The sequence below is a fragment of the Apteryx mantelli genome, chromosome 15 (assembly GCF_036417845.1).
Source record: "Apteryx mantelli isolate bAptMan1 chromosome 15, bAptMan1.hap1, whole genome shotgun sequence".
In the NCBI taxonomy this organism is placed as follows: Eukaryota; Metazoa; Chordata; class Aves; order Apterygiformes; family Apterygidae; genus Apteryx; species Apteryx mantelli.
Genome location: NC_089992.1, coordinates 3,730,586 through 3,758,338, shown reverse-complemented (window position 1 = coordinate 3,758,338; position 27,753 = coordinate 3,730,586). Strand labels below are relative to the sequence as shown.

The 27,753-nt window shown below is 52.3% G+C and overlaps 1 protein-coding gene across 1 annotated transcript in view; it reads right to left on the bottom strand.

The window, feature by feature from the left end:
- Nucleotides 1–27,753, bottom strand: part of IGDCC3 (immunoglobulin superfamily DCC subclass member 3) — a 97,411-nt gene that overhangs the window by 17,996 nt on the left and 51,662 nt on the right. Inside the window, exons 3-6 of the mRNA XM_067305786.1 lie at nt 22,736–22,880; nt 19,878–20,008; nt 13,808–13,945; nt 7,116–7,274 (exon numbers count right to left, since the gene is read on the bottom strand). Of these exons, the coding sequence (XP_067161887.1) occupies nt 7,116–7,274; nt 13,808–13,945; nt 19,878–20,008; nt 22,736–22,880 (573 nt within the window). The remainder of the gene's footprint in view (nt 1–7,115; nt 7,275–13,807; nt 13,946–19,877; nt 20,009–22,735; nt 22,881–27,753) is intronic.

Below are 27,753 nucleotides of genomic sequence, written 5' to 3'. Positions count from 1 at the left end.
TTGGCTGCCCAGTGCGCTGGCAGTCACGGCTTCATAGCGGGCACCAGGTCAGCTCGGTGCTGTACGGAGAGCTGGGTACCGGGAGCCTTGGGTTCAGGCGAATGGGAAGAGGGTACAAGACCCCTCATCGCTCCCCAGTCTCCCACTGAAAGCAACCCCAATGCTGCAAAAAAATCCGTATCTGACAAAGGTTATTTAAAAACGCACCCTGCCCGTTACGGGGAACAGGCTGGAAGATTATCGATCTCCAGCTGTTTGCAGACGCATAAAACGGGAAGTTTGCATAACCCCACGTAGCAGCACACAGCACCGAGGACAGCCGTCATCCAGGCAGAAACGAGCCCGCTGGTAGGGTGGCTTACAAAAAGCAGCACGATTGACAGCACGAAGAGGAAGGAAGGCTGCAGCTAGCACGTGGCAAATATGGCATTTGCGGTTGGGAGGTTCTGCTGGACAGAAATGCACAGAAGGGCGTAGAGCAACCCTGCAGGTGCTTCTCCCCTCCACCAAACATCAGCTTCGCTGCAGACCCTCCCAGCAGCAGGAGAGCGGGGAGACCTCTCTGCCCTCCATGGGCAGCCTGGGGTCCCGAGGTCCTGCCGAGCCTGGGAGAAGACTCCGCCATGCCTGTAACTGCTGCTCATAACCAAAAGTTTTAACCTTTATCAATAAGATTTTTGAACAGAAAGTGATTTCTCCCTCTTCCAGCAGCTCAGAATAGATTTAAAATCATTTCTCAGAATAAAAACAGCATATTAGCCAATGGAAAGCAGGGCCTGAAAGACACTGCCAAATAGGCGAGTTTATACGAGCAGTTACACTTCAAAGGACAAAGTGATAAATATACTCCCCGTTGCTGCCGAGACCTAAAATCAGGTGGAAGCTCCGGCAGCCGTGATGAAGGCAAACAGATGAGAGGTATCAGTCCGCAATGATTTTACCAGCCAGCATCCTGCAACGGATGGCTGGCGTTAAATTTTTCCGACAAAAGTGAGAATATCTAGAGCGAGGCCAGCAGGCATTTTCCAAGCGAGGGGTCGGTGCGCTCTGCCACCAGGAGAGATGCAGGGACGGGAGAAGGGAACGAACTGGTCCAGCAAAACGTGCCGACCGCAGGCAGGAAAGAGGTGCCCAGGAAGCGAGCAGAAGCAGCTACGCAAGAGCAGAGCTTTGTGGTTTGTGGCCAAAAAAAACCCCCCTCAGCGTCTGCTGCAACAGTGCGGAGCGCTAAAGCCCCTTCCCCAGCTGCGCGCGGGCAAGGGAACGGCATCGTTACCGCTGCAGCAAGGCCAGAGAGCAGCGAAAGGTGCCGGCGCGGAAGAGACTGCAAGTCCTGCAAGCAGCAAGACACAGAAACCCACTGAAGAGCCCGTCTTCCTCGAAGGAGCCCCCTCTTTCATTTTTAATAAGCAAAGCGAAGCGGAGCATGGCAGGCCGGACTCACGCTAGCGGTGGGGGGTGTCCGCTGGCAGAGCTTATTGCCAGGCCACTTCTGCTGCTGACCGAGTCGACTAATGAACCTGATCTCAGCAAACTAACGGATATGTACTTCCAAAACCTCCTGCTAAACCGCCCAATGGGTGCCAATCAATGCATTTTCCCTCTTCTGCCCTCCTACGTTCTCCCCCTAGATGAAATTAATTCATAAATTAAATTAAAATGTCGGAGGGATTCAATAAAAGGTGAAAGCCTGGACATACGGGGGGGGGGGGGGGGGGAGTCTGCCCTGCAGTGAATGGTGCCTTTGTGGCGTACAGTGAGAGCAGAGTGCATTAGAGACTTGATTTTCAAGACTTCCTTCACCTCCCGCCCCTCGCTTTGTGCTGCCGCGGTTTTGCAAGAGCAATTATTTTGCAAGTGGCTGTGCACCTCCCGGCTTTCATCCGGGCTCACGAGTTGTGCCCACAATACTCGCAGGTGCAAAACCCGGTGCCAAGCAAAGGCAGGGCCATCGCCCAGCTCCTCGCCGCGGCTTCATTAAGGACCCTGCCGCTTGGCTCTCTGCCGCTGCTCCCCCACCCCCACATCGCAAACCTGCTGCTTGCTCCAGCAGAAGCAAAGTTTAAATATGGAAAGAGGCATCCGGCATAACCCTTCTGGAATCACTTGCTCTCCTTATCCTCCCTTATTAGCCTGTGTCAAGAGGGAGTAATTGGAGCGGTGTCGCGTGTGACTCGGGGGTAACGAACGTGCAGCTGCGGCTGCTGGCTCGGCGCCAGCGATGCTATTCAGCCCCGCGGCCCCTTGGGCTCCGCGCGTCCCTGCTCCGCTCGCGCTCCCTCCTCCGAGGGAGGCACAGCCACACCAGACCGTTGAACTTGCTCAAGCTCTCCGGGGAGCAGAAGTTTGAACCGCTTCGAACGGCGCCCACCTCCGCCAGCCCGAGCCGCTCCCGCTCGGCGGCATCCCTTGCCGCGAGACACGGGCCGTCCTTCTGCTCCTTCTGCTCCTCCGGCGTCTCCCCAGGCATTTTTCCGTCGTGCTCGGGTCTTGCCCTCCTCTTCGTTTCCCCGCATACCCCGACTTGGGCTCTTGGTGCAAAAGGAGCAGCAGCGTGGAGCCGCCGTGGCCGAAAGGCCCGGGCTGCGGCAGGATCCCCGTCCGCAGTGGAGGCGCCTGCCCTGCGGCCAGCCCTCCGCCGGCTTCGTCATTCCTAATTAGCAGAGCACCCTGGCAGCGCCCGTCGCAGGCTGCACCGGGGTACACCAGCCTGACGCCTCTCCTCCTCCCACCCCACCCGGCGAAAGGCCTGGGCCACGCGAGCGCCGAAAAGAAGCATCTCGTGGCCAAGACTGGCGTTCGGACTCAGACGTGGCGAGGAGGAGCACGCACGCTCCGGCCCTGGCTGGTGAAGCACAAGGATGCCGACGGCTTGATTATTCAGGACTTAACGGGAGGGAGGAGAACATGCGGGTTTAATGAATATTTAAAGGCATGACATTGGTATCAAAAAGCAATAACGCTCAGAATTGTTAACCGAGTGCTTCAGTAGGTTTTGCTGCACTTAACATACTGTGCTATTATGAAGACGCTGTAACGGGAGACTCAGACTGGCTCCGTCCCTTCAGCGACATCTCATCTCGGCGGTGACCAGCCACCAGCCTCCGCGGCTAAAGGGGAGCTTCGCTGCCCAGGCACAGCCGTCGGCACGAGTTTGTGGTGCGGAGCGTGTGAAACCAAGCCTTTCTGCATTAGGAGGTGCCGGTGTTTTCCCTGGTAGCTCGCCGGGGCTGTCCTAAGGAACGGGGAGCCCTGAAGTGCGAGGTGCCAGTGCCAAACTAAAACTTGCCCCGTGCACCTGAGCACAAAACAGTCATCAACTCTCAATAGCCAGAGCACCGGCGTGGGGAGGGAGGCTGGGGTGAGGAGAAGGAGGAATAACCTGGAAACAACAAACCCTCAGAAATTAGGCTACCGTAACATACAACGAGAGTATACAGGAGAAGGCAGGTCTTTGGGGGAGTCAGCTAGGCACAGCATCAGATGACGGGCGACTGAAGACGAAGAACTGCTCCCCACTTTGCTTCTCTCTGTTGACTACAAAGTGCACCCAGATGTTTATCTGAGCATCTGGTGGGACTGGCAGGGCCATACGTGGGAACTGTGACCATGTCTCCCCGGGAGCCAAGCAGAGACCACTCAAGGGGTTTTGTGGAGGCTGTCCATCACCCATCAGAGGGCAACGAGTATCATGACACGCTTGTCCCGACGAGGTGCAAGTTCGAGCTCTTCAGGAGTGGGACGTGTTCCCATTTCACCTCCCCGCGTACTCCTGGGAGGAAGCTTCGGAGGGCTCAGGCATCCCAGCTCGCTCCAGCTTCCCGACGGACGAGACCTGAGTGCCCGTCTGTCCCTGCATGGCCACTTTTCGTCAGGAGGAAAACGAACACGTGGGCAGGCAGGGGACTGCTCCGTGGGGCGCGCCTGCCCCACAGAGCAGCTTCCGAAGCTGCTTTGGTAGCATGGATTTAGGCCAGGAATGCAATGGCTAAACTCGAGGGCAAACCAAGCCCCACAGAGCCGAGCCGAAAACACAGCAAGCACAACACATCTGCTGATGAATTCAGCCCCACGTCCGAAGCTTGCAACAGCTCGCTCGGCGAGCGAGGGCGGTGGAAGAAACGGCAGGAAACGCAGCGGTGGCCGAATCTGCTGGACCAAGAAGCGCAGCCCAGTTCTGCCGGCAGCGAGCACCACGAACAAGGCAGTCATTGTCACCAGAGCCTTCAGAAACGTGTCCTTAAGATGGGCACTCATTTATGAGATGGGATCTCATTTTTCTGCATAGCTTTCAGGAGGAAATGAAGCGTGGAGTGGAGAACACTGGTGACCATCTGGCCATTCACAGCCCATCAGTTTGTTATGACACCAAACACATAATAAAGCACAAAAGATTGCACAGGAGGTAGAGAGAAAGCGCTTTGATATTTTTTTTTTCCCCTTTCCACCGAAGCCTGCTCTTCCCTTGCACCACACACACGCGCACCCCCCGTTTCGGCCGGCGACGCATTCGGCCCTTCAGCAACTCCCCCCGTGAGACTTTCATTCGCAGCCCGGCACAAAGCAATATTCAAATGGCTGCGCTGGGATCTTAAGAGAAAATGGAAACTTTCTTGTGTGAGAACCTTATAAAAGAGATCAAAGGCGCCTAAATGGCCAGGGGAGGGCAGGGAGGGAGGGAGAGGGGGGCTGAGGCCTTGTCCTCCGATGGGAGGAGGAATTCCCAGGGAGATAATAAGACAGCGCTCGATGATCTGAAGGAGCGGCTGCAAGGCGAAAGGCTGTTGACACTGGAGCAGACTGAGCGCTCACGCGGGAGCGGAGCCCCGCGACAGGACACCGCTGCCCACGCAGCTGCCAAGATGGGACGAGGTGGGAGGAGGAGGATGGACGTGGCTTCGGTCCCAGCCTCCTGCTAACTCCTTGCCTTGCAAAAGGAGACGTCGCCCTTTCCGCCTGGGTTTCCCTGTAAAACGCGCCTCCTTTAAATGGCACAGGGCAAGCTAATTTGGGGCACTTCAAGGGCCCTGCGCGGAGGCAGCAAGCACCTGGCCTGGCCGCTCTGAGGGCTTGCGCGTTGTCCTGGCCCCACGCTGACTTCCTCTCCAGCCAGGCTTTTGATCGCTTCTTCCTTGCTTTTATTCCCTTTACGGATGTAATTTGCATCACTGACATCTTGACAAAGATAAAACCCACAGTCTTCCATGTCAGTCATTATCGGTGTTTTCTTCCCAGACAACCTCAACGGCAATCATTTGTACCTCTCAACTGGAAAATTCAGGCAAAATGAGATTCAGATGAAGGAGAAGCTGCTGCCAAAGGGAGGCTGAGCAAACGCGGGACGAGTCCAACAGCTGGGCCAGGTTCTGCCATTAGCTTCCCGGGGGGAAGGCCACCCCTCAGGAACACGAAGCACTTCATGGCGGGCGACAGAGGTGGGGATGGCTTGGAGCTCCTGAGCCATGCCGCTCTTGTCCACAAGGGCTGCTTGGAGGACGCGTCACCCACGCTTCCCTGCTCCACCGCCCACTTCTCCGCTAACCCTGAATGCGAGAGCATCTCCCTTGCACAGCCAGTGGCTTTGATGGCCCTTCGATTAAAATTTTCAGGACAAAGTCTCATTTTGGTAGCCAGGGAGAAAACCCACAGTAATTCCACCCCAGATGAACTCCAGCGCTAGAGCAGCTGTTCAGGAGCCGACGTTCAAAACTCTGAAGAGACTGAAAACTGCTCACCTGTAGCAATGAGAAGTTGTGCTACCCTTTTCCCTCCCATCCAGTTGCTAACAGGAGCAGTCGACGGTATGCAATAGCTACGCTTTTACAACTTCACAGATTTTTCAAGTAACTTCTTTTGGCTCTGCCTGCCTGCCTGCCGGACAACATCAGCTCTGCGTTTGGATTCAGTAGCCTCTACTACATGCACCACGTGCAAAGCCATCCGGAGCAGCTCTAAACCATTTGTATCAGTACAGCGAGGTTGTCCTTAATGCCTGGGGTGGCATTTCTTAACCAGGGCACTCACAGGTGTGACCACCCCCGGTCAGTTGGGAGGTTCCCTCATGACATTGCTCACCTAGAAATGCAACAGCAAAAGACACTGCGAGTTTTCACCTCCCGTCGTGTCTGATCAGCACCTGGGACTCAGGAGGAACGAGCAGCCCCGCACAAATGGCCCCTTCTGCATCGCTCCCCACCCGCTCCCCAGGCAAAGCGGACTGGGGGACGCCAGCGCCCAGCGACCGCCACCACCGCAGAGGTGACGCGGTGCTGAACTGCCACCAGTGACTCCCGGGACCTGTCAGGTGAGCGTCAGGGCTGAAGGAGGGCACTTTCCCCGTCACCAGCATGAAAGGTTCAATTAGCTCGCTCCGGCAGGAGGTGTATAATTTCAGATTCAGGATATCATCAGTCAATAGTTAATGAGTGAGCTGATGAGAGCACGAGATGCTTTAAGTGGACTAGGTTGAAGAGGAGGTGAGTGCCTGTAATCAGGGGCGGATTGCTGCCATTCAGCACGCGCTGCCAGCTGGGTTTGCCTGCTGAAATACTTGCCGGGCTCCCCTCACCATGGAGACTGGTCGCTCGGAGCACGCGGAGGAGGTTTGTTTGGTTTTCCGAGTGCTGATCTCTGCTGTGGGTTGAATCACCCTACAGAAGTGGCATTTCAGGACAGTTGCTATGGGGAAGGGGAGCAGCCTGCATTCCCCAGGCACGGCATTGGGGCATTTTGGGGATAACCCCCAAAGGGCGCTTCGCTTAGCGAGGGTCCTTGAACATCTCCTGAGACATACAAGGGCGATAACCAGTAACAACTGGGGTCCGTTACCTCAAATGTTTGTGATGGGGTGGGAGGCCATTTCAAGCCATGCCCCAAAGGCCCCAGCTGGATGATACTGAGGTTGCTATTCACCTGCGTGGGATACAGAGACATGTACTCACCTGGGCATGGCATACATGGGAAAAGAAAAGAAACACTTTGTCTGATACCATCAGAGAAGCACGGTCAGCATTTGCCCAAACCAACCCACCACGTCGCCCAGGGGACAGGTCGAGACCACATGGAGGGCACAGCAAAGTGGGCATCCCCACTCTGCAATCCCCGATTTCACTCACCTTGCACAACGAGCCTGCCCTGGGCAGTCCTTCGCACCCGAGTGCCGGGTTTGTTCGCAGCGCACACGTAGATGCCAGAATGCTGCACGGTGACGTCTGAGATCATGAGATTTCCTGTCCCCAGCACCTGGATCCCCTCCACGCCAATGGGGCGGCCGTCTGAAAGAAGGGGGAAAAAGGTTAAGACTCACGTGCTGGTTCTTTGGGCGAGGTTCTCCAGAGCACTGTCCTTGGTGAGGACAGATCTAAGCACTTATGGACTGATACCATGCTCTCTTACTGGGATTTGCTGAGTAAAGTCAATAGGTTTTAGCTCATGCTCTTAGCAGACCTGCCCTCCAGAGAAAACCAGGGTCATCAGTTAAGTGTTTGCTCACAGTCACACTGCACTGCTTGGAAAACCAAGGTACCACCACTCAGGAAATCTGAAAGCTTTCAATAAAACGTTCAGATTAAAATGAAGCCCTCAGAATGCTTTTCAACAGAGCAATAAAACCAAGTGAAATCATATCAGCCTCTGTGAGCCATTACCTGGGCTCTTACAGGGACATTAGACCGGCCAAAGATCAGACCTGGGATCCAGCCAGCTCAAGAGCCTATTTCCAACAGAGACAGTCTGGGAAGGAGAGGAGCAGCAAACCTGCAGGACCTCCCTAATGCACTCGCCCAGCCATGAGCAATTACTGACTTGGGGATTTCCTGAGCCAGAAGAGACATGTTTTTCTTCTGCTAACCCTTGATGTATTTTTATGCCCTGGATCTCTCCCATTGCTTTCTGAAACCACGAGAACCCTGGATTTTCAATTGCTCAGCCCCTGAACACACAGCCTGGCCCAGAGCCAAGGAGCCAAATGCCGAGCTGGGCGATTGGATCTGCCTGGCTCCCTCAGCCCGGAAGGGCAGCTGGAAAAGGCTGCCTTCATCCTGCAGCCCCTAGAGCCCCGCGGCCGGGGCAGGCTGGCAGGAGAGCAGCGATGCTTCCAGCAGACCCTGCCTGGGCTTCAGCAGAAGGGCTTCAAAATTGAAGGACTTTTACTTACATGAAACAGTTCGGTATCAGGGAATTTGCCCTTTTCCAACAAAGCCCGTTTCATTGGAAAATTCCCAGCCAGCTCTAATTACAATGTGTTTCATTAGTATCAGGCTATTGCCTTTTATTGTTTCATTGGTTTGTGTTTTAAGACACTGTCTGACAAATGCAGCTCTAAATCAGTCCTAGCATGTGTCAGGGTGTCTGAGCAGAGGGGCAAGGCAGGGGGAGTATGTTTACTGGAGGAGCAGTTAAAAGCAGTGAGGGTTCTCAGTCCAGAGTAATGGCAGCATCTCACCAGGAAACGCTGGCAGAGTGGACTGAAAATATGAAGCCGTTTACAAACATATCTCCAGCGATGCTCTTTGCAGTGTTTTTCAGGAATCTTTAAACTTAAAGCTTTCCTTGCTTCACCACGTTGGCAATGCCAGGCCACTTCATTATTTACACTGCAAAGAAAAATTCTCAGGTCTTTTAGACAGAGAAAAACAACGCCATTAAATGATCACATAGCTGGTCGAGCCACTGCAGCAGTAAATGGCTCAGTCATAAAAAGGACAGTAAAACATGACCTGTCCCACATTTAATGAGCAATAAGAAGGAACCATTCCCTTCAAACATCATTTCAACTGAAGTGTAAAGAAGGTCTGAATTAAATTCAAATTGAACTTGATTTCATCTTTTAAATTAGACCTTTTGCAAGTCCATATTTACAATAGGTGCAAAAATCAAATCTCTCTCTCTCAAGGGAAGGACAGGACCAGTGAAAGATGCAAAGCGGCCATACCTGGACGCTTCATCACACCATTGCCTTAAGAAATATCGCAGAAATGTGACTCAAATGTCAGCAGGCTTATTGTATTATTTATGATGTGCTACATAATTTAAGCATGAAAGACCCAGCCTGCCCCAGGTACTCCACACGGTCCAGATATCAGCGTCTATATATCCTCAGTTGTCTCTGCAGCTCCAACTATTAATTAGAGGTGTGATGGTCTGAAGAAACGTTGCCTGTCAACTGAGCGCCTCTTATTTCCCTAAAGAAGAAAGTTCCCCGAGCTCAGAAACCTCGGGGGAACCGCCATTTGATTCAGGGAGTTTGGCCCTCTCTAACAGCCAGGAAAGAATACTGTGCCAGATCAATCCGTACACCTCTCGCTCGACATCCCCCTTCCAAAAAAACGCTGGAAACGGCTTCTGGAGTACAGCCTCCGCTTTCGCAGCTGGCTCCATCCTCCTCCTCACTCCGCTGTGCTCTGGGGGTAAAGAGCCCAGTCCTGCACTCCTGAACCCCCCAGCGCCACCTCGATGGGAGGAGAGGCAGGGCCAGACAGCACTGCACAGCTGGGACAGGTTTGGAAAGGGCCAGAAAGGGCTCTGGAGCCCAAGCCAACCCAACCTGAGTCATCCTCTGATCAATTAGAAGGTCTTCAGCTGATATCAGGCCCAACAGAGTAACACACAGAGCATGTATAGATCGTACTTATGTAAGAAATCACTTGCATCCAAAAAGCTCAGCACTCTGCAGAAGTGCTGTGCAGAGGGACTGATGTCTCACACCTGCTTTGCAAAGACTGATACCTATTTTAACCCTGTTTCACTTACAGGGAGACCTGGACGGTGGCTTGCATCAGTGATTTCAAACCCAGAAAAGCCACCTTCCTGGCAGTGCTTTCCGTCACCAAGTCAGCTCTCCATGGAGGAGATAAGACTGCAAGAGCTAACACTGTTGCTTGCTTCCCAAAGCACTTGGGACCCAAGCAGATTTGAAACTGTTGCTTACTTAACATGACCTTCCACTTCTTTTTATGAGGTCAAAAGCAGAGATTTTGAGGGCTGAAAACAAGCCAATCTGGGTGGAAATGCAGATCCTCTCTGTTGATCCCTGATGGAGCATTGCAGAAGGAGCAAGAGCAACGCCAAACAAGTTCACTTCTCTGATGGTGGTCAGCCTGCAAGCAAAGCCAAACTAAAAAGGGATATAAACCTTTTTACTTGCCATAAGACATTGAGCTGGACAACTCCCTGTCCTGATGAGGACAGGAGAAAAGGCAAACATCAATACGATAGGGAAAACCTGCAACACCAGAAAGCAACGTTCGTGCTGGCCTGGCTCCACGTTCAGTCCAAATTGACAAGAATTTGCCTTCCTGAGAGCCCACTTTCCCACAGAGGAAAGAAGATGCTCCTGCTGCAGCCTGTGATCCTGCAAAGGGGCTTCGTGCAGTGGGCACGGTCCTGGACAAGAGCAAGAGCACTTCACCAAACTCTGAAGAAAGGTTCAGAGCTCAGATTTCACCTTGAGACTGTCTGTCCTGGCCAGGGCCTGACCCTGCAGGGTGCTCAAGGACCTCAGTAGGGTCCTACGCACTCTATGCTCTCTCACATCAATTCAGTGAAGCTTAAGAGTTTGTTGTGGTCCTAGTTTAGGAATGAAGCGGTCACCCATTCGTGCAAACCATCCTCATGCTGCTCGTTGGAAGGGCTTTGAGGTGAGTGAGCCCCAAGCACACGAGTCTCCTCTGGGGCTGCAGGTCCAGCCACCTCCATCGTGCTGATACGGATCAGATGATTGTGGCAAAACAGCACCGGGAACCAGCGAGGAACCGGCAGGGCAGATCAATGATGTGGCCCTGAAAGGCACGCTGTCTCAAAGCGGGGTTTCGGCCAGTCGGGAAGAGCAGTGGGGCAACCGGTGAATAAAGCAGGCCATGCTCCAAATGGGTGATGCTCCCAAAGAATGCCCTGGCTGGAGACAAATAGAGGTTTCCAGGTTTCCCGTTGGAGCAAAGCCTGGTTAAAAGATGCCTGAAGTTTGAGAGCCAAGTTATTTATTTTTCCAAGGTGTATGCGATGCTTTCTGGAGCCCATTCTCCGCCTGCTAACCAAGTGATTGGCACACCGGCACCAATTACGGAGCTCCGTTAAAACGTGCCAGGCGATATGAATATGCAACAACACGAACGCCTTTCTTTTGTAAGCAGCAAGTAGAAAGAAAGTAACAACTTTCTAATGTTGATCATTTAGGTCTTTTGTGCATTCTTTGTATTGTGGCACAGTAGCCTTCCACTTTTTAGACACATGGGTCTCCTGCTCTGTCGGACATTGGGCACCGTGGATTAGCATATTTAGAGTACATTGCAACAGTTGACTATTCAGTATGTGAAGTGGTGAAATTTACTCTATTATTTCTAAACACTTACGGGAACGGTGCTCCTGTCAACCAGTCAGCCATCTATTGCAAGCTTCTGTGTCCAATAAGTTACCAATTAATTGGCTCCTACAATTGTTGTATAGTTTACTTCTTGAATGGCTCCCTCTCTAGTAATTTCCTTCCCATTGTGCGGCCCTTTCTGACAACTTCTGTATAACGCTATCAGATAATCACTGTCTTTTCTTTTTCGCCTCACTCTTCTATATCTCTCTAAATAGTGTATTATTCTGCCTTGGTACCTTTTATGGAGGCCAGCTCAGCGGCCTGTCAGTTAAAGGGTAAGGATACATTAAAATCGTCATTCATTCCAAAGGCTTTGCAATAAGTGCCCAGGATATTCATTTGTGTGCACATACAGGTCCAAGCCTGAAGTGCGTAGTTCTCAAAGGAAAAGCCCTATCTTCCCTGAACAAACCCCTAATGATTTTACATTTCTCCCAGAGCCTGCTCTCTAATGAATGTTGACATTTCATGCGCTGCGAGACACAGGAATTTTGTTTGTGGTCAGGGGCTACAACATATTCCCAAGGAAACTAAATTCAAAATTGATTGTATAACACTCAAAAACTGGCCCAGAATCTGAATGATTTCCTGCAAGCAAGAAATAGCTGCGTTTCCCACTGAAAGAACAGCCAGGTTTTAGCAAAGCCAAAGCAAAAAGTGGAAATGGTTTCACGGCTCCTGCCCTCAACAGAAAGCTGTGAAAGCAAAATTGTTCTTTTGCTCATTTCTGAGGGAAGAAATGCCACAATGTCAGAACTGCGAGTAAAGAGGTTCAAACAGATGCGTACAGATGACAGATGCTAGGTGGACCTCCCTGTCCAGCGACACCTCCTCTCCACCCTGCTGACGGCACAAGCATCGGGATATGAAAATGCTCCTGAAATCGCTACAAAGAGATGACAAGTCCACAAACTCATCAGAAAGCCTGTAAGCCACAAGGCTGTCGAGACCGAGGTAATACTAAACAAGATCTTGTGATTCTTTGGACAAGAAACATTCACGCAGAAGGAGAGGTAAAATAATGGGATCTCTTTCCCATTCAGTAGCTCCATCTCTGTTACCGTGCCACAAAGCAGAGTGGAAAAGGTATTTATTTTTGGTTGAAGGCAATGCTGAGCTTAGACCATCCAGAGGAACATAGCATGAAGCTATTACATCTTCATTATTACGCTGCTCTATAGAGACAAGTGTTTTGAAGAAGGCAATAAACTGTTATAATTAAGGCAATTATAAAGTAGTTTATTATAGTTGAGCACTAATGTAGAGCCGCCTTGTGTCCAAGCGAACCAAAACAATGATATAGTATATCTGGGGAGTTTTTAAAATGGCATCAGTCTGACGGTTATGGCTCTGGGGAAAAAATCAGTCAGTGGCAGACGGGGTTTGAGTGTATGAGCCACCAGAGGATGCAAGCAGGAAGGCAAGCGAGGAGAAACCGTGCAGGACTGTTGCTGGATGCACGTCCTCATCACCTGGAGCAGGAGGTCACCCTTCGCAGGAGCCAGGCCCCGACCCCACCAGCACATCCCTTGGAAAGCCCCAGGGGAGAGGTTCTGTGTCCAGCACAGTAGCGTGAGGCAGAATTACCACTATTTGTGCTTCACAGCTACCCTTGCGTGGCTCTGGGAGACGAGCTTGTAAAATTAAGTGACCTTGCAGAACAAAAGTGCTTGGGAAACATTAACTGGGTTCAGGAAACACAACGCCCCAACACGCGCACACACGCGTGGAGTTACAAGCTCCAGAAGACAAAACAAAAGGCACCAACTATTTGCTTAGCACAGATTTCTTCTGTCTAGCAGTAGAAAGAAAGTGCCATTCTGCGCAAAATATTTTCTGAGCTAATATCGCACAGGTAGAACCTAAATTAACCCTTGCTTTCGGACTGGAGGAAACACTGCACTTAGCTCTTCCTCGCTTGTACGAAGCCACAGGACAGCGGCTCTGGTTTCCACGCTAATTAATAAATACCAGTAACCCCACCAGCAAGCATCTGCTTTTTCAGAGCTTCAGATATGCTGCCTTCACCACTCTCTTCCCCTCAAGATTGTTTAAAACTCACTGAGCAGAAAGCCAGACTCTTTCAAGTCTGTTTTACGCGGAAGAACTGTTTGTGTATGCTTTTGCTTCTCTGGGCCAACACTGGTGATGTTTTCAATGCAGCTGAAGAAAATGCTGTCACTTGGGGAAAGATAAAATTATCACCTTTCATGAAATGTCTACGCGTTTAACCAACCCACTTCTCTAATATGTAAAAACAGGATCTTGGCAGAGAGAAAAAACAGAGTGTAGACAAGAAGATAAAAAGCACTCCGAGCCTACAATTAACCTGCGTGGCAATGGGAGGGCTGAACCACTCGTTGCATGAAATAGTTGGTGGCACCTACCTATTTCCCACGCGAGGGCAATGGAGAGGAGGAGGAAATTCCGGCCCGCGGGGCTTACCTAGGCGGCTCCAGGAGACGATGGGCCGGGGGTTGCCCGTTGCGATGCACTCCAGCACCGCGGTCTGGTGCACCGTCAGCGTCAGGTTCTCCGGACCGACGAGAATCATGGGATCCTTGTAAACGGTAGAGTGGGAGCCTGCAAGGACAACATCATCGTTAACAGGCACTCGCGTGGCCTCCCAGCGTCTGATTCTCTCTTGTGCAAAGGAAACCAAGAGGGCCTCATAGGTTCTAGCCCCTGCTGAGAGTCTTTTTGAGAGATGCTCTCCCAGGGAAGCTCCTCCAAGGGCTGCAGCCCACAGGGTACTTGTTATCATGCTTTTTACAGCACCCCTGTCCCGGCCCGCTCTGATGCAACTGCATGCAATGAGAGGATGCATCGCATTGCTTTCCACTGACACAATCACTATTTATTTGCACTACAGTAGCACCAGAAGGCAGCAATCAAGAATGAAACCCCACCATACAAGACGGTGAGCAGATCACAGAATGACAGAATCACAGAAGGGCTGAGGTTGGAAGAGGCCTCCGGAGATCATCTAGTCCAAATCCCCTGCTCAAGCAGGATCACCTAGAGCACATTGCCCAGGACTGTGTCCAGACAGCTTTTGAATATCTCCAAGGAAGGAGATTCCACCACCTCTCTGGGATCTGTCCTCCAGTGACCTCCAGTGACCTCCACTGACCTCCAGTGCTCTGTCACCCTCACAGTGAAGAAGTTTTTCCTCATATTCAGATGGAACTTCCCGTGTTTCAGTTTGTGCCCATTGCCTCGCATCCTGTCACTGGGCACCACTGGAAAGATGTCCCCATCCTCTTTACACCCTCCCTTCAGGTACTTATACATTGATACGATCCCCCCTCAGTCTTCTCTTCTCCAGGCTGAACAGGCCCAGCTCTCTCAGCCTTTCCTCATAAGAGAGATGCTCCAGTCCCCTAATCATCTTTGTGGCCCTTCGCTGGACTTGCTCCAGTAGCGCCACATCCCTCTTGTACTGGGGAGCCCAGAACTGGACGCAGTACTCCAGATGTGGCCTCACCAGGGCTGAGGAGAGGGGGAGAATCACCTCCCTCCACCTGCTGGCAACACTCTTCCTGATGCAGCCCAGGAGACCATTGGCCTTCTTGGCCACAATGGCACATTGCTGCCTCATGGTTAACTTGGTGTCCACCAGCACTCCCAGGTCCTTCTCCGCAGAGCTGCTTTCCAGCAGGTCAACCCCCAACCTGTACTGGTGCATGGGGTTATTCCTCCCTAGGTGCAGGACCCTGCACTTCCCTTTGTTGAACTTCAGGAGGTTCCTCTCCGCCCACCTCTCCAGCCTGTCCAGGTCTCTCTGAATGGCAGCACAGCCCTCTGGCGTATCAGCCACTCCTCCCAGTTTGGTGTCATCAGCAAACTTGCTGAGGGTGCACTCTGTCCCTTCATCCAGGTCATTGAAGAATAAGTTGAACAAGACTGGACCCCGCATTGACCCCTGGGGGACACCGCTAGCTACAGGCCTCCAACTAGACTATCCATAATAAAAAAAGCCCTGGCGCAGGGACACTGGAAAGTAGACAAAGGACAAGCAAAAAGGAACACATCCCACTGGACAGGAGACCATGGGACAAAGATACCATCCCACGTCACATACACCAGAGCCGAATCCATATCTCCCGAGTCCCCAGAGAGTGCCCTCTCCCTGGACTGAACATCTCTTCAGCCTTCGCTGCCACTTGCTGGAAGCAGGAGAGGAGGAGGAGGGCCATGGGCAGGAAGGAGAGGTCCTCCATTCTCCATCACTGAACAGGGACACTGATAATCTGTGTGTCAGTCTGCTCTAAACTTGCGAGCCCCGTCCCTTGTGCCGAGGCCATACCACAGGCACAACAACAGGACCCTGATCTCGCATGGCATCTCCATTCCTCACTACAACAGATAAGCACAAGCCCTGGAGCTCCCGGCCCCATCTGCGAAACCTCCCAAACACAAATGAATCAGTATTATCCATCCTTTAGTTATATACAATAAATGTCTCCCACTGCTAAAAGCTCCCGCGAGGACCGGAAAGGCAGCGGCGGCCGCGGCGGGCAGCGCAGCCTCGGCACGCTGGTGTTCCCGCGAACGCCCCAAGCCCCCGTCTGACCTCGCGCCCCAGATCTTCAGAGTCCCCGTTTCCTGCGAGAGCTGGGTTATACTCCAGAAATGCTGAGGTCAAGCAGTGTTTCAGGAATTTCAATCATGACAGCTGCTGCTGGCAAAAATAGTCAGTACACCTGCAGAGAGAAATACTTGGGCTGCTCTTCCCCCTGCACGGGAGAGGGGCACGGGGAGGGCCGGGAGCAGCCGGCTGCCAGGGGCCAGGGCTCGGCTCTAGCCGCCGTCCTGCGCCGACTCCTGAACACGGGGCCTCTGATGAGCAAAAATCTCGCTGGAGAGAAGCGATGCACCGAAAAACCTCTGCAAGGGCTTTTCGCCAAGATTTTCTTTCTTCCTGCACTTTTTAGCTTCACCCTTTCACAGCCCATCAGGTGCTGAAATCAGGGAGGCAGCAGGGGGGATTTTGCAGCGGTCCGAAGGCAAGGCCACATCAGACTGGCTCATCTGTTCATCATTTCTGCAGGGGCTAAATGGGGGGTGATAAAGCGACTCGGCGATTGTGTCTAAATGGGCAAAATCCAAGAAGAAGCACCGTGTCAGCGGGACTTCAAAGCTGGCTTTCTCACTAAATGCATTTCACTGCAAGCCATAAAATGCAGATTTTCTGATGAGAACCAGAATGCGCGATAAATTCATACGACCAGCTGGTTAACCTCGAGAGATCTGAAAAACAATACCTTCCGCTCAGTACCTCAGAGTGCCTTTAAAACCCACGTAAATTTATTGTTCTAAATCACAATACTAAACGTTCCTGTTTAGAATAATACGATATTATCATCATATCACATAACGATTTCAATATTTCAAAACGCAGAGGAATGAAACGCATTGTTCAAGGTTAGCCAAGAAGGTCGATAAATGGGAGCTGAGACCAAAGCAGGATTTATAAAGCACGCTATTTTGGCTACAACAAAAAAAAAATTGCACTCTTTGATTTGTATTCAGAGTCCTAAACAGGCATCCTGATTCTCACCAGGGATGAACATGCAGTAACTCTCCAGGACATCAGTCGACCTCTTATTTAAATAATCCCCCGGCATGTAGCTTGGGGTATCCCAGCACGTGCCAAAGCTGAGTCCGGACGCAGACTGCTGCTCGACGCCCTGAATTTGGCCCAAACCTGCGTGGCTCTGAGATGGGCATTTCCCCCGCTCCGCACCCGGCTCCTTTGCCTGCACGTCACCATCCCTGCCGGCTTTGCCGCCTGCTCCTCGGAGCCGAGCCGGGCGCCCGCGGCCACAGAGGAGGTTTCCTTCCGCAAGCGGGACAGCGCTTCGATCTGGGGTCAGGAAGGAAGGAGTGACAAAATGCGGGATTCTCCGTAGATGAGCGCGGGCTCAGATCGCGATCAAAAGGAGAGCAGCAGCAGCAGCGGGGAGCCGCGGCTCGCGCGGGGACGGCGTCAGCGCCGAGGCAGGCTCCCCTCGGGAACGTCGCCGCCAAGCAGCCACTTGAAGATCATCAATCAGCGGGGCTGGCAGCCACATCCATGCCCCTCGCTGTCGCCACCGCCGCTGCTGCCAAGAGCTCAGGAAGGTGCTGCGAGTGGGCTGCTTCATCCCTGCAGGCGGGCACCCTCCTCCTCCTCCTCCTCCTCCTCGGCAGCCCGGCTGCAGCAGCGCCGGGGCACATGCTCCCAGGACCTGTCCTCAGCCTCCGTCCCCTCCCAGGGGCTCGCTGGGAAAGCCAGGGCAAGGCAGACCCGGGGCAAATCCCTGGCAAAAGGTTTTCGGTGGGCCGAGAGCGTGCAAGCGTGCAGGCGCTGCGGCTCCGCGGCCGTACGGGAACCGAACCGCGGCCCCAGCCCTTCAGCAGACACTTACGCGCTGCGCCCACATCCATCATCCGATTGCTTTCTTTAAGGAAGAGAAAAACCACAAACATTTCACAGACAGGAAACCTGGAAAATATCCATTTGAAATGAGGGATGGTCAGATGAGAAGAGCGAGCACTTTCTGCTCCGAGGGAAGTAATAACCCGGAGCAGTAAATTGTTGCAAAGAACTTTACCACGCTGAAAATTTACTGTTCTTTTTCCCCTCCGTGTGGCTACTGTTCACATAGATCAAGAAAACAGATACGTAAGAGGCAGCGAAGCTCCCAGGCCGTTCAGAGCCAGTTAACCCGCTTGCTTCCCCCGGCAGGGCTGACGTACGCAGCATCTCTCTTTCCTCAGCCTCAGCCCGGTTCCCGCGAGCTGCTTTTTTGCCGTCGGCAGAGGCTCATCTCGCGCTGGGCGGAGGCGGAAGTCTCCCCCTGCAGAAGCGCTGCCCAGGCGGCCGTTTCGGAGGAGACCGCCGGCGACCAACGCACCCCGCCAGCGAGAGGATCACGGCTCAGGGAGACGCGCCGCTGGTCTGCCCGGCCCCAGGACATCGCTGCACCGAGCGCTCTCTGCAAACCCCGTAAATAAGCTGCTCCGGCCAAAGGGCTGTCAGGGTTTGCCATCCCCTGGGTGGGCAGGATTGGCACCGCAGTCCTTTTGGCAGCTATACAATTTAGGGGAAGACCCTTGGCTGCATAGAAAAAAGCTCCAAGAGAAACACACACCCAACCAGATTCCTCTACGGCCCTCGCCTCTTCTATCTCCGAAGCTGTCAGCTCGCTCTCCGCAGGCAGCCTGGGCCTGATCCCCCAGCGGAGCACCGCGGATGCACTGCCGCTGCTGTCACGGGGAGCGGGGCAGAGGCACCCAGGTGCCCAGCGTCACAGGGGTTTCTGCCCTGCACCGCGTCCCGCATCTCAGAGGCTATCCTGCCAGCAGGACCTAGCCACAACTTGTGGATGATCATTTCTTTGGTGCTCTTCTCTTCCACACACAATTGCTTTCTTTAAACTGGGCTCTTCTCTGAGCATCCTTCCTGCCGTACATTGCAAACGAAGTGTTTATGGCCACAAGGCATGGAGAGCTCACACTGGACATCCAGACCTTTGGCTTCTTTGCCCAGCAGAGAGAAGGTAACCAACAAACGCTCTGAGGTCCAGGAGAAGCAAACTGTCCCGTTCTCACGTGAGGAGGTTGAGCGTATTAAGGGCATTTCTAAGAAGCGACACAAAGGTGTCATTCACTCCTAGCTGCTTGATCAGCTTTGGCTGCATGATTTGATACTGCCCGCTTCCCAGACGCTAGGCACAGTTACTGCACCGTCAAGAGAGGCACTTTTAGCATCTGAGGCTAAAAGTGTTTTACATCAGAAAAACTGACCAAAAAATAAACGCCTAAGTTAAAGGCAACAAACTAACATCAGCATTAGAAACCGGCTGATCAGCTACTGCTCCAAGGGGCTCCAAGAGATCAGTTTGGGTCCCGCGCAGGTGGGTGGGCAACGGGCAGGTCTGTGGAGCGCAGCAAAGCTACGGAAATGGGGTGAGCACCTTTGCACCTAATCCTTCCTCCACTGTTTGATGCCACTGCCTTCCAATGTAGATGGAGAACCAAATCAAAATGCAGCCGGGGTGCTCATGATTCCTCCTCCTCCTTCTTCTAAGGAAAGGTTAGCCCGCTTTGGTCCCAATGTAATGCTAACAGCCAGCAGAACTTAATTCCTCTATTAGATAAATAATTGATCGCCCTGTGTGCTGCAATTACTTCCAGAGTGGGCAGGTCTCATAAGGATATGATGAATCTTTCACATTTCCAAAAGAATTTATTTACTCTAAAGCTGCTGTAACTCATGTTCTCACCATCCTTCCTCTCTGCAGAAACTGGCACTAATTTAAAGGCAAAGGGACAGATTTATCTGCTATCAAATGGACCGATCTGGCAAGAACTCATAACAATCCAGAACAAGGAACATACTATTGCTGGACAGAGGAACGCTTTTCAGTGCTATTATCCTAATACTCTGTTAAACCATCCTAGTCCAGAATGGCAGCAGGAAGAAAAAGACGGAAAGGCTGTAAGGACAATGTTTACTGGTACTAACCTGACACAGTGAGTCTGGCCTCCCGGCTGAATTTCACATTAGCAATATTGGTAGCAACACAGTGAAAAATCCCACTGTCTTCTGCCCTCAGGCCGGTAATCTGGAGGACTCCCTTAGGAAGCAGCGTGTACCTGCAGGAAGCGCAAAGCAGAAACAAGAGCTCGCAAGGCAGGACACGACTGGAAAGCAGGCTGCGCGCCCTGCGCGGGTGCTCCGGTTTCGGCCCCGCCGGGGAGGCAGGGGGCTCGCAGCACCCGCTGATGCCGTGCCCAGGAGGCTCACCCCACACCAACCACTGCAGCGGTTACTTCATTTTTCTGTATTTCAGTCTCTGATCTTCTCTTATAGAGGGTAGGTTCCTTTTTTTAATCTTCTGATACATCCTTTAGAAAGGATGGCTTTCTCTGGAAGGCTGCAATGTAAATGCTCTATATTTAACCCGTGGAAGAGCTTCATAAGTGCATTCTCATGTGATCATGGCCAACCATGATGTGGTGAGCTACCACTCATCAGCTGGTGCACAGTGACCACGGATGGTCATCCAGGGAACGCGTGGTTGCGCCCCACGCTCCCAGCGCCAGGTCCCAGATACAGGACTCAAATCCACGTAATCTTAAATGCATGGGAAGGCATGTTAAAAATAGATACTGTGTGTGCATATGTATCTAAATATGTATTTTACATATTAAAATATAGGTAATTTAAAACATACATATGCACACACACACACACACATATATATAAATATATAAGTATACACATACACTACAGGTTGCTTGGCAACTGTGTGTTTAAATTGGTTGGTAGTAAGTCATTACACTGTGATGAGTTAATAATCCATTTCCATCTGGAAGATGAAGAATATCTTTTTCTATATCAGCATATGGTTAAGTGTCTATAACCTGCTCTCTGCGCTGGGTTCCAATAGCGCAGCTCAGTGTTGGAGGCAGCGTGACAGCAATCAGTTTTATACGTCCTGAAGTTGATTGCAATCTCTCTGGGACTTTAAAATGCCCATTGTTTTCGATGAATTATACCACAAGAAGCCTTCATTTTTGTTAACAATCTGCCCACAGCATTAGAAGATTCAATTCCAAAGCTATTATTCTGCCTTCAAAGCCTCAAAGTGCAAGACTCAGCATACAAATTTATATACACTTTATACGCAGAAATGCACCAAGCATGATTAATGCAGAAATCCAATTCCGTTAGAGAAGCAACCCTCATCACCCAGTCCCATTGGTGTCAGAGATTAATCTACTGAGCTAACAATAAAAACCTTCCACAGTAACCTTACTCCCACAAGAAGCCAAATCTGCTCAAAATCAGGACACTGAAGGTTGGAAAAATGCTCCTAGCCCACCTCCTCCAGGGCCTGGGCAAGCTCCCTTGCCCTAGAGGAGAAGCGGTGAGGATGAACGTGGCTTGGGGCTTTCCGGCTCTTCCTCCTCAGTCTTGGAGAAAAGTAGTAGTTGTGGTTGCACCCAAATCCTTCCCACATATTTGTCCCCATCCCTGCACTAGTGATCCTGGGCTTGAGCAAAACCTGGGAATAATGCATGAGGGACCTCTAGGGAACTTCACATGTCCTGCAACATCTCATCTGGATGCACACAGGTGTCAGGCCCAAATCTGCACCTCATACCCCCACTGATACCACCTCAGACAAGCTGCCCTGCTGTGCCACGCCACTAGTTTAGGACTTGTGTGAGCAAGGAGCCTTCAGCGGAGATCAAGTTTAATAAACCAATCCTTCGCTGGGCTAAAAAAAGCCCAGATGAAAAACACAAGTTAAAACAAAATCTGACAGTTGTAGTTTCCAGCTCCAGGGCTGGGCCTCTTGGGTCCTTCTACTGTAAGTTCACCATAAAGATGAAAAGGTCAGGCATTGTTTCAGCCCTCGTGTTTTCTACAGCCCCCAAAGAATCCAACCATCTTCTGGTGCACAACTGACATTTTAAGAATAGGGGCTTTCAGGAAAATATTTACAGCTTCCTGGTTTCATCTATTCCCAACGCACGCACGTCAGTTTGCGATCAAGGTGTGCTGCGACTGATTGTCTCCTGAAGAGCGGCCACACGGCTCCCGAGCTGCAGCTGGGACCGTTGGAGGCCAGCCGGCGCGAAGCACGCGCTTCCTGCCACCTGCCCTGCGCCATCCCCACCGCCGCTTGGGAGATCAAACCGTGATTAGGGGCACTTCCTACGCAGAGGGAGCAGCCTGTCAAAGAAAGGAAGCGAGGACGTGCCGGCCCAGGTCTAGGCTGGAGAAGGGGGACTGCATGGGAAACGGCAACCCAGGGCTCTGCGGGACGCTCTGCGCAGACCCTCCCTGCTGCCATGGCTGAAGCATCACGAGGGAGTCCACCTGGGAAGGCAAGGCTAGCGGCCACGTTGTTTTTCAGAGCTTGCAAGAGTTCAGGACCCACCTGCAGGACGCTAAGTCACGGCTCTGACTTGGAAAGAGTTGCACAAATGGAGCCTCCTGGGGACAAAGGCTGCCAGAGTCACCCCAGCTCTGCTAGGACTCCTGAGAGGGCTTTTCATGCTGGAAGGTCAACATGGAGGAGGGCTGCCTCCTCTCAGGAAGGTCAGAGCGAGCCACTGTCCCCTCCAAAAATCAGCTAACAGGGTTTATCTAGCTCTCCTAGGAGATGCAGCATTTCTGTATGGTCCTTGACCAGAAGGAGCCCAGAAAGCCCACAATATTAACTAAAAGTCTTCTATGGCGGAAATGCTGGGGAAGAGCCTCAGCCCAGGTCTGTTGTGTCCTGGGATAGCTGTGGGGGCAAGAGCAAACCTGGCCACCTGCTTCTATCTGGCGAAAGGGCAGCAGTATGTGTTTTGGACGTCTCCTACCTTTCGTTGTCTGTGTTGACCGGCATGCGATTTTTTTGCCAGAGGATGACCGGCTCAGGCAAGCCATGGATCTGGCACTGGAACCTCGCGACGCCGCCTTCTTCCACAACCGCATTTTGAGGGTGGATGTGGAAGTCAGACATCGCTGGAAGACACAAAAAGAGACAAAACTATTCACACATGAAATGAGATCCATTGCCAACAGCATCACATGACCTAGAAGCACCCCAGTTTCCCAGAGCTGGCAAATGGGACTGTAATGTAACCCATCCCGGCAGAAGAGAAGGCTGGTTTGCAGCCTAACCTCCTGCATGGAGAAACAAGACAACTGGCAAGCTCGTGCTGTAGGTCTGCCCCTGCACACTGAACTGGTTGACCCAGCTGGGACAGGAGGCAGTGCTCCATGACCCATGTGCTCCACAGCAAGTTCTACAGGGGCAGCAGGATGCCCAGACACTGCGCTGTCACTTATTGGAGGTCTTTCTCAACAGCTGCAATGGGTTTCAGATCCAAGCTCACATCAGAAAAGAGATGTCTCTCTTTTCTGTTCCCTCCAATGCTATCGGTGTCTTTCTGTCTTGTCTGCTGTAAACATGCTTCTGATGTGCATGGCTTGACTACTAAATTCATTTTCATACCTTCACTAAAAGCTCCCAGATACCCTGGTAAACCTTGCAATCCTTGATTTTCCATCTCTGCTTGGTATGTGCTCCAGGCAGCTTCAGCTCATGGCATACTCTGCCTTCCAGCATCGCGGAAGCAACAGTCACATCCCCCTGCTACGGAGCATCAGGCCTCGGTCGATGGAAAGAGCAGGTGGCCCAGAGCTCAGCAGCTCAACTCACCAAGACACCAGGGGTCGGGACCACCCGACTGCCCTGGCTCAGGGCAGCCAAGGACCATGCACGCTGCAGCTCCGTGCGCAGCTCAAACACCAAGCACGCCCGTCAAACAGGGCCTGAGGCAACGCGAGGTGGCAGGCACCCAACGGAGGCAGAAATGCCAGGGTGCCCCCAACGCCCGCAGCTGCCTTGGCTTCCCCATCCAGCCGCCTGGCAGCAAACGGCAAATCCCAGCGTGCCCGCCCAGGACAAACGCAGACCGGCCCGTTCCCACACAGTCACAGCTGTAACCATTGTGTGGAAAGACTCTGGCACGCTGTTAGAGCTACATAAATAATACAGTAATTATTACTATTAATTAATTGGAAGGTGCTGCCTGTTGACTCTGCAATAAACATATTCGAGGCTAATAAACATCCCAGTGGTTATTTAGCTCATGATTCATTTATAGTGCCACACGCGCGGGAAGATCTCTCCCATTATCATATAAAATAAACTCCGAGAGAGCCCCCTGCTCTGCCATCCCAGCCCGATAATACCGCGCTCCCCAGCGGGAAAGCCTCGTCCCCTTTTACATGCACCAAGTGTAATGAATGTACCTCGGCGGCGGAACAAGCTGCGTATGTGTCAGGGCAGCTTAATCATTCATCTGCAAACTCCAGTTGGGCTCGGGCAGATGGGAGATGGCCATTAGCAATCATACATTAAATATGTGCTGCATTAACCCGCACCGCTCCCCGAACCATCGCTCTCCACCCGCTTGCTGCAGATTTGTTAAGCCGATCGCGCAACACAGCAGCGAGGCCCCAGCGCAGCTCGGCCGGAGGGTGCGCGGGTCCTGCCGGGCCGGGGCCGGGGCCGAGCAGCGGCCCCGAATCGGGGACAGCGATCAGAGCCGCCGGCCCCGGGAGGGGGTTCTGCAAGGCCAGGCAGCCAGATGTGCGGACACATCAGCACAAGCTGAAAGACGATGCCAATATCTATTTCACTTTTCCAGGATGAAAGATGATGCAAATGTCCTCTCCGGGTACAGGACAGAGCCCAACGGCAGAACGGCTATTTACCCAATTAATAAGAATGACGCAAAGCTTGTTAATAAAGCAAAAAAAGCAGGGATTCAGATGCCTGCAGGAAAATTCCTTTGGGATACACAGATCGCCGGTGCTGAGGTTTCGGGGGCTGGCAGGGCTGATGAGAAGAGGAAGGTGTGAATGAGAGCGGCCCTGGCACAGGCACCGTTCTGCTAGCTGCAGAATTCATTGCCATTCCTTTATTTCAATAATATCATCTCTTATAGGTAAAACTGCAGCAATAACCTCTACTCTTAAAGACACTAGTATTAATATTTATCATGAATAAAACATGGAAAGTTATAAATAATTCAGTTATGAGGATGTTAAGTAAAATATTACTCTTCAATGACCCTGTAATGTGGCTCTGAAGCACAGTCTTATGTTAAATGCCTAGGAAACACTGTGACCCTTGCCAAGACCAGCTGGTTTGCAGAAGAGGCATTAAAAATTCATGCACTGAGCTACAAAACACTATTTTTACCACAGGGTTACGAGTTTATTTACAGTTGTAGAGACAAAGGCTTTTGTGGCCCCTCCTGTAAAACAGCACCAAAGTTGAAAGCAAGCGATTACCTGGGTGCTGTTTCCAGCCGGGCAATAAATCACTGGGTGCGCAGAGGGGAGAGGGACGGGAACCTACCGCTCGGAGGGCATAAATCGCTGCTGACCCACGTAAGATTTTTACACACGTCCCACCCGACTGTAACCAACTCCTACAGCGGAGTGCCTGCTCCTGTTTGGCGCCTGTCCTTTCACCAGAAAACGCCAGGGCTCCCGTTATCCGACGGGCTCTATTGTTTCAGCCGAGGCGAAGAGCTGCGCAACATCCAGGGTGGAGCTGGCCAGCAGCCAGGGAGCTGCATCTAATTTCTATGCTAATGGATATAATCATTTTTAAAATAAATACATGCAATCACAATATTCCCCGGCATCCTCGAGCTCCTAAGCAGGGAGGCGCTCTCCAACCCATCTGCCCGCATCATCCATCACCCTGCTGCGGTCGCCCTCATCCCGCCAGCCGCGCAGCACCCCCGTGCGAACGGAGGAACCGGACCCCTCTCGGGCCCCGCTACCCGTCGTCAGACGGGGTCTGTGCCCCCCGCTTCCCATTAAACTTTCCTTTTCCATCTCCGTGTGCAGCAAGGTACCATCCATGCACAGCATGAGCGTAGGTAGCCGGTGAGCTGTAAAATCACCCCCAAACCACGTGCACGCTGACTGCTCCGTATCGGCACGTGCTCGGGGGAGATGAGGGTTAGGCAGGCTCTGCAGAAACCAGGGCTGTGCCCGTCACGGATGTCACCGCACGTCACCTCCCTGCAACTCGTCAGGTGATGCCGGGGCAGTCTGAAACCTCAGCCTTCATATTGCTTCTCCGGGTCGGTGCAAAACCAGCTGACTTTGCGCTGGAGTGGAGCAGGGAACAGCCTGTGCCGTTATCTCCGCGATGTTACGTTATCTCTGCAGGGTGGAAGATCTCAGGGATGCTCCAAGCCGTGGCATCTTGGTGCTGCTATCATCATGCCTGAATTTTTGCCCCAGTACCTATGGACTGGCACCGAGCAAGGAAAGGCAAGAGGAGGTGCTACAGAGGAGAGCTCGCAGCAGACGGGGAGCTGTCGTAAAAGCCTCCCATGCCGTGGGTGCAAGCTGTTAGTGCGCCACGAGCCCTGGTGTGAAGGCACAGCCCTCCGCTCTGGAAGCTGGGGCAAGCTGCATCGTGCAAAAAATACTGTTAGGGAGCATTTTTTGGATGAACTAGCGATACAAAGCCCCACCACTGGTTAGGGAAGATCCTATGGCACTGCTCATTTAGCAGGACCGTTCTCACTCCGGCACCCCAGCTGGGCTGTCTGCAGCCGTACCGGACCACGAGTCAGAGGAGTTGCTCTTCCTCTCTTCCTCCCACATGTTGTAGCATGGATGATCTCAATTGGGAAAAGGTTGGATCATGGGTGAGACTCTTCCCTAAAGAGCACCGCAGGCGCGGGGTCTCCCCTCATCTAACCCTCCCCAAAGGTGCATCCTACGGACACCGCGCTGACTCCACAGCACCTCGCAGGTGAGCAGCAGCTCTCATCCTCATCCATATTCATGGAGGATTTCTGCTAGCAAACAGGTTTGCTGGGTCTCCTATAATCGAAGAGCAAACACACTTCCCAGCCTAGCAGACCCCATGGAAAGGCCAACGGAATAAAAATGAAAATAGCTATTGAATGAAATTTTCTTTACTCCATGAAAAACTAAATTGAAACCATTAGTGGCCAATCCTTTTTTGCTCAGTTCAGCATTAGTGCTAAGCCAGAGATTGACCTAGATTTGATATAGAAAAAGAAAACATTAACTTGGTATGTCAAAGCAAATCCCAGGCCTGTTGGAATCATTAAAACGCAAACATTATTATCAACTGCAGGCACACGGGGAGGAAGACGACGAAAGGTTCAGCACCAAGCACGGTGTTAAGAGAGTACTGGGGAAGCCCAGCTAGTTTTGCAACCGCATTGCTCTTTGCTTTTAGATTACTTCAGGGGAAACAAATACCCAGGCTGGCTGTGATACAGCAGGGTGCTGGGGAGGCGCTGGGCATCCTCACCGCCACTGAAGCCGGCAGCCTACAAGTGACAGCTCAGAAGCAAAGACCTTTCCCAACATTTCTGCCACTAACTTGTTAAATACAGACTGCTTCCGATGGTTAAAACACTTCAAAGTTAGCACGGGACACAGAGCAAGAGCTTAATGGGGACGTGCCTCCGGCACTGGGGCTCCCTGATGGGGCTCTGCGGGTCCAGCCGTGCCACCCTCACGGAGGAGAAGCTCGGCAGGCCAGCGGCGGCCCTCCCGGACATCCCCAAAAACCGTCACGGCTGGATTTCCCCGCACCGAAGGACACTGGGCTGGTGCCGGCCGGGCCGTGGCTTGTGGCTGGGGCGACGCAATGGGAATGGGATGCACCTGAAAGGATGGCATTGGGGAGAGGAGCTTTCTTTGCCCACGCTAGACTGATTTTAGGGGGCACACCACCACCGAGCTGTATTTTCCACTCTAGCGGGTCACTTCATTTGCTCCCCTCCGCGCTCTGGCAACGGAGGATTTGCCTGCAGGA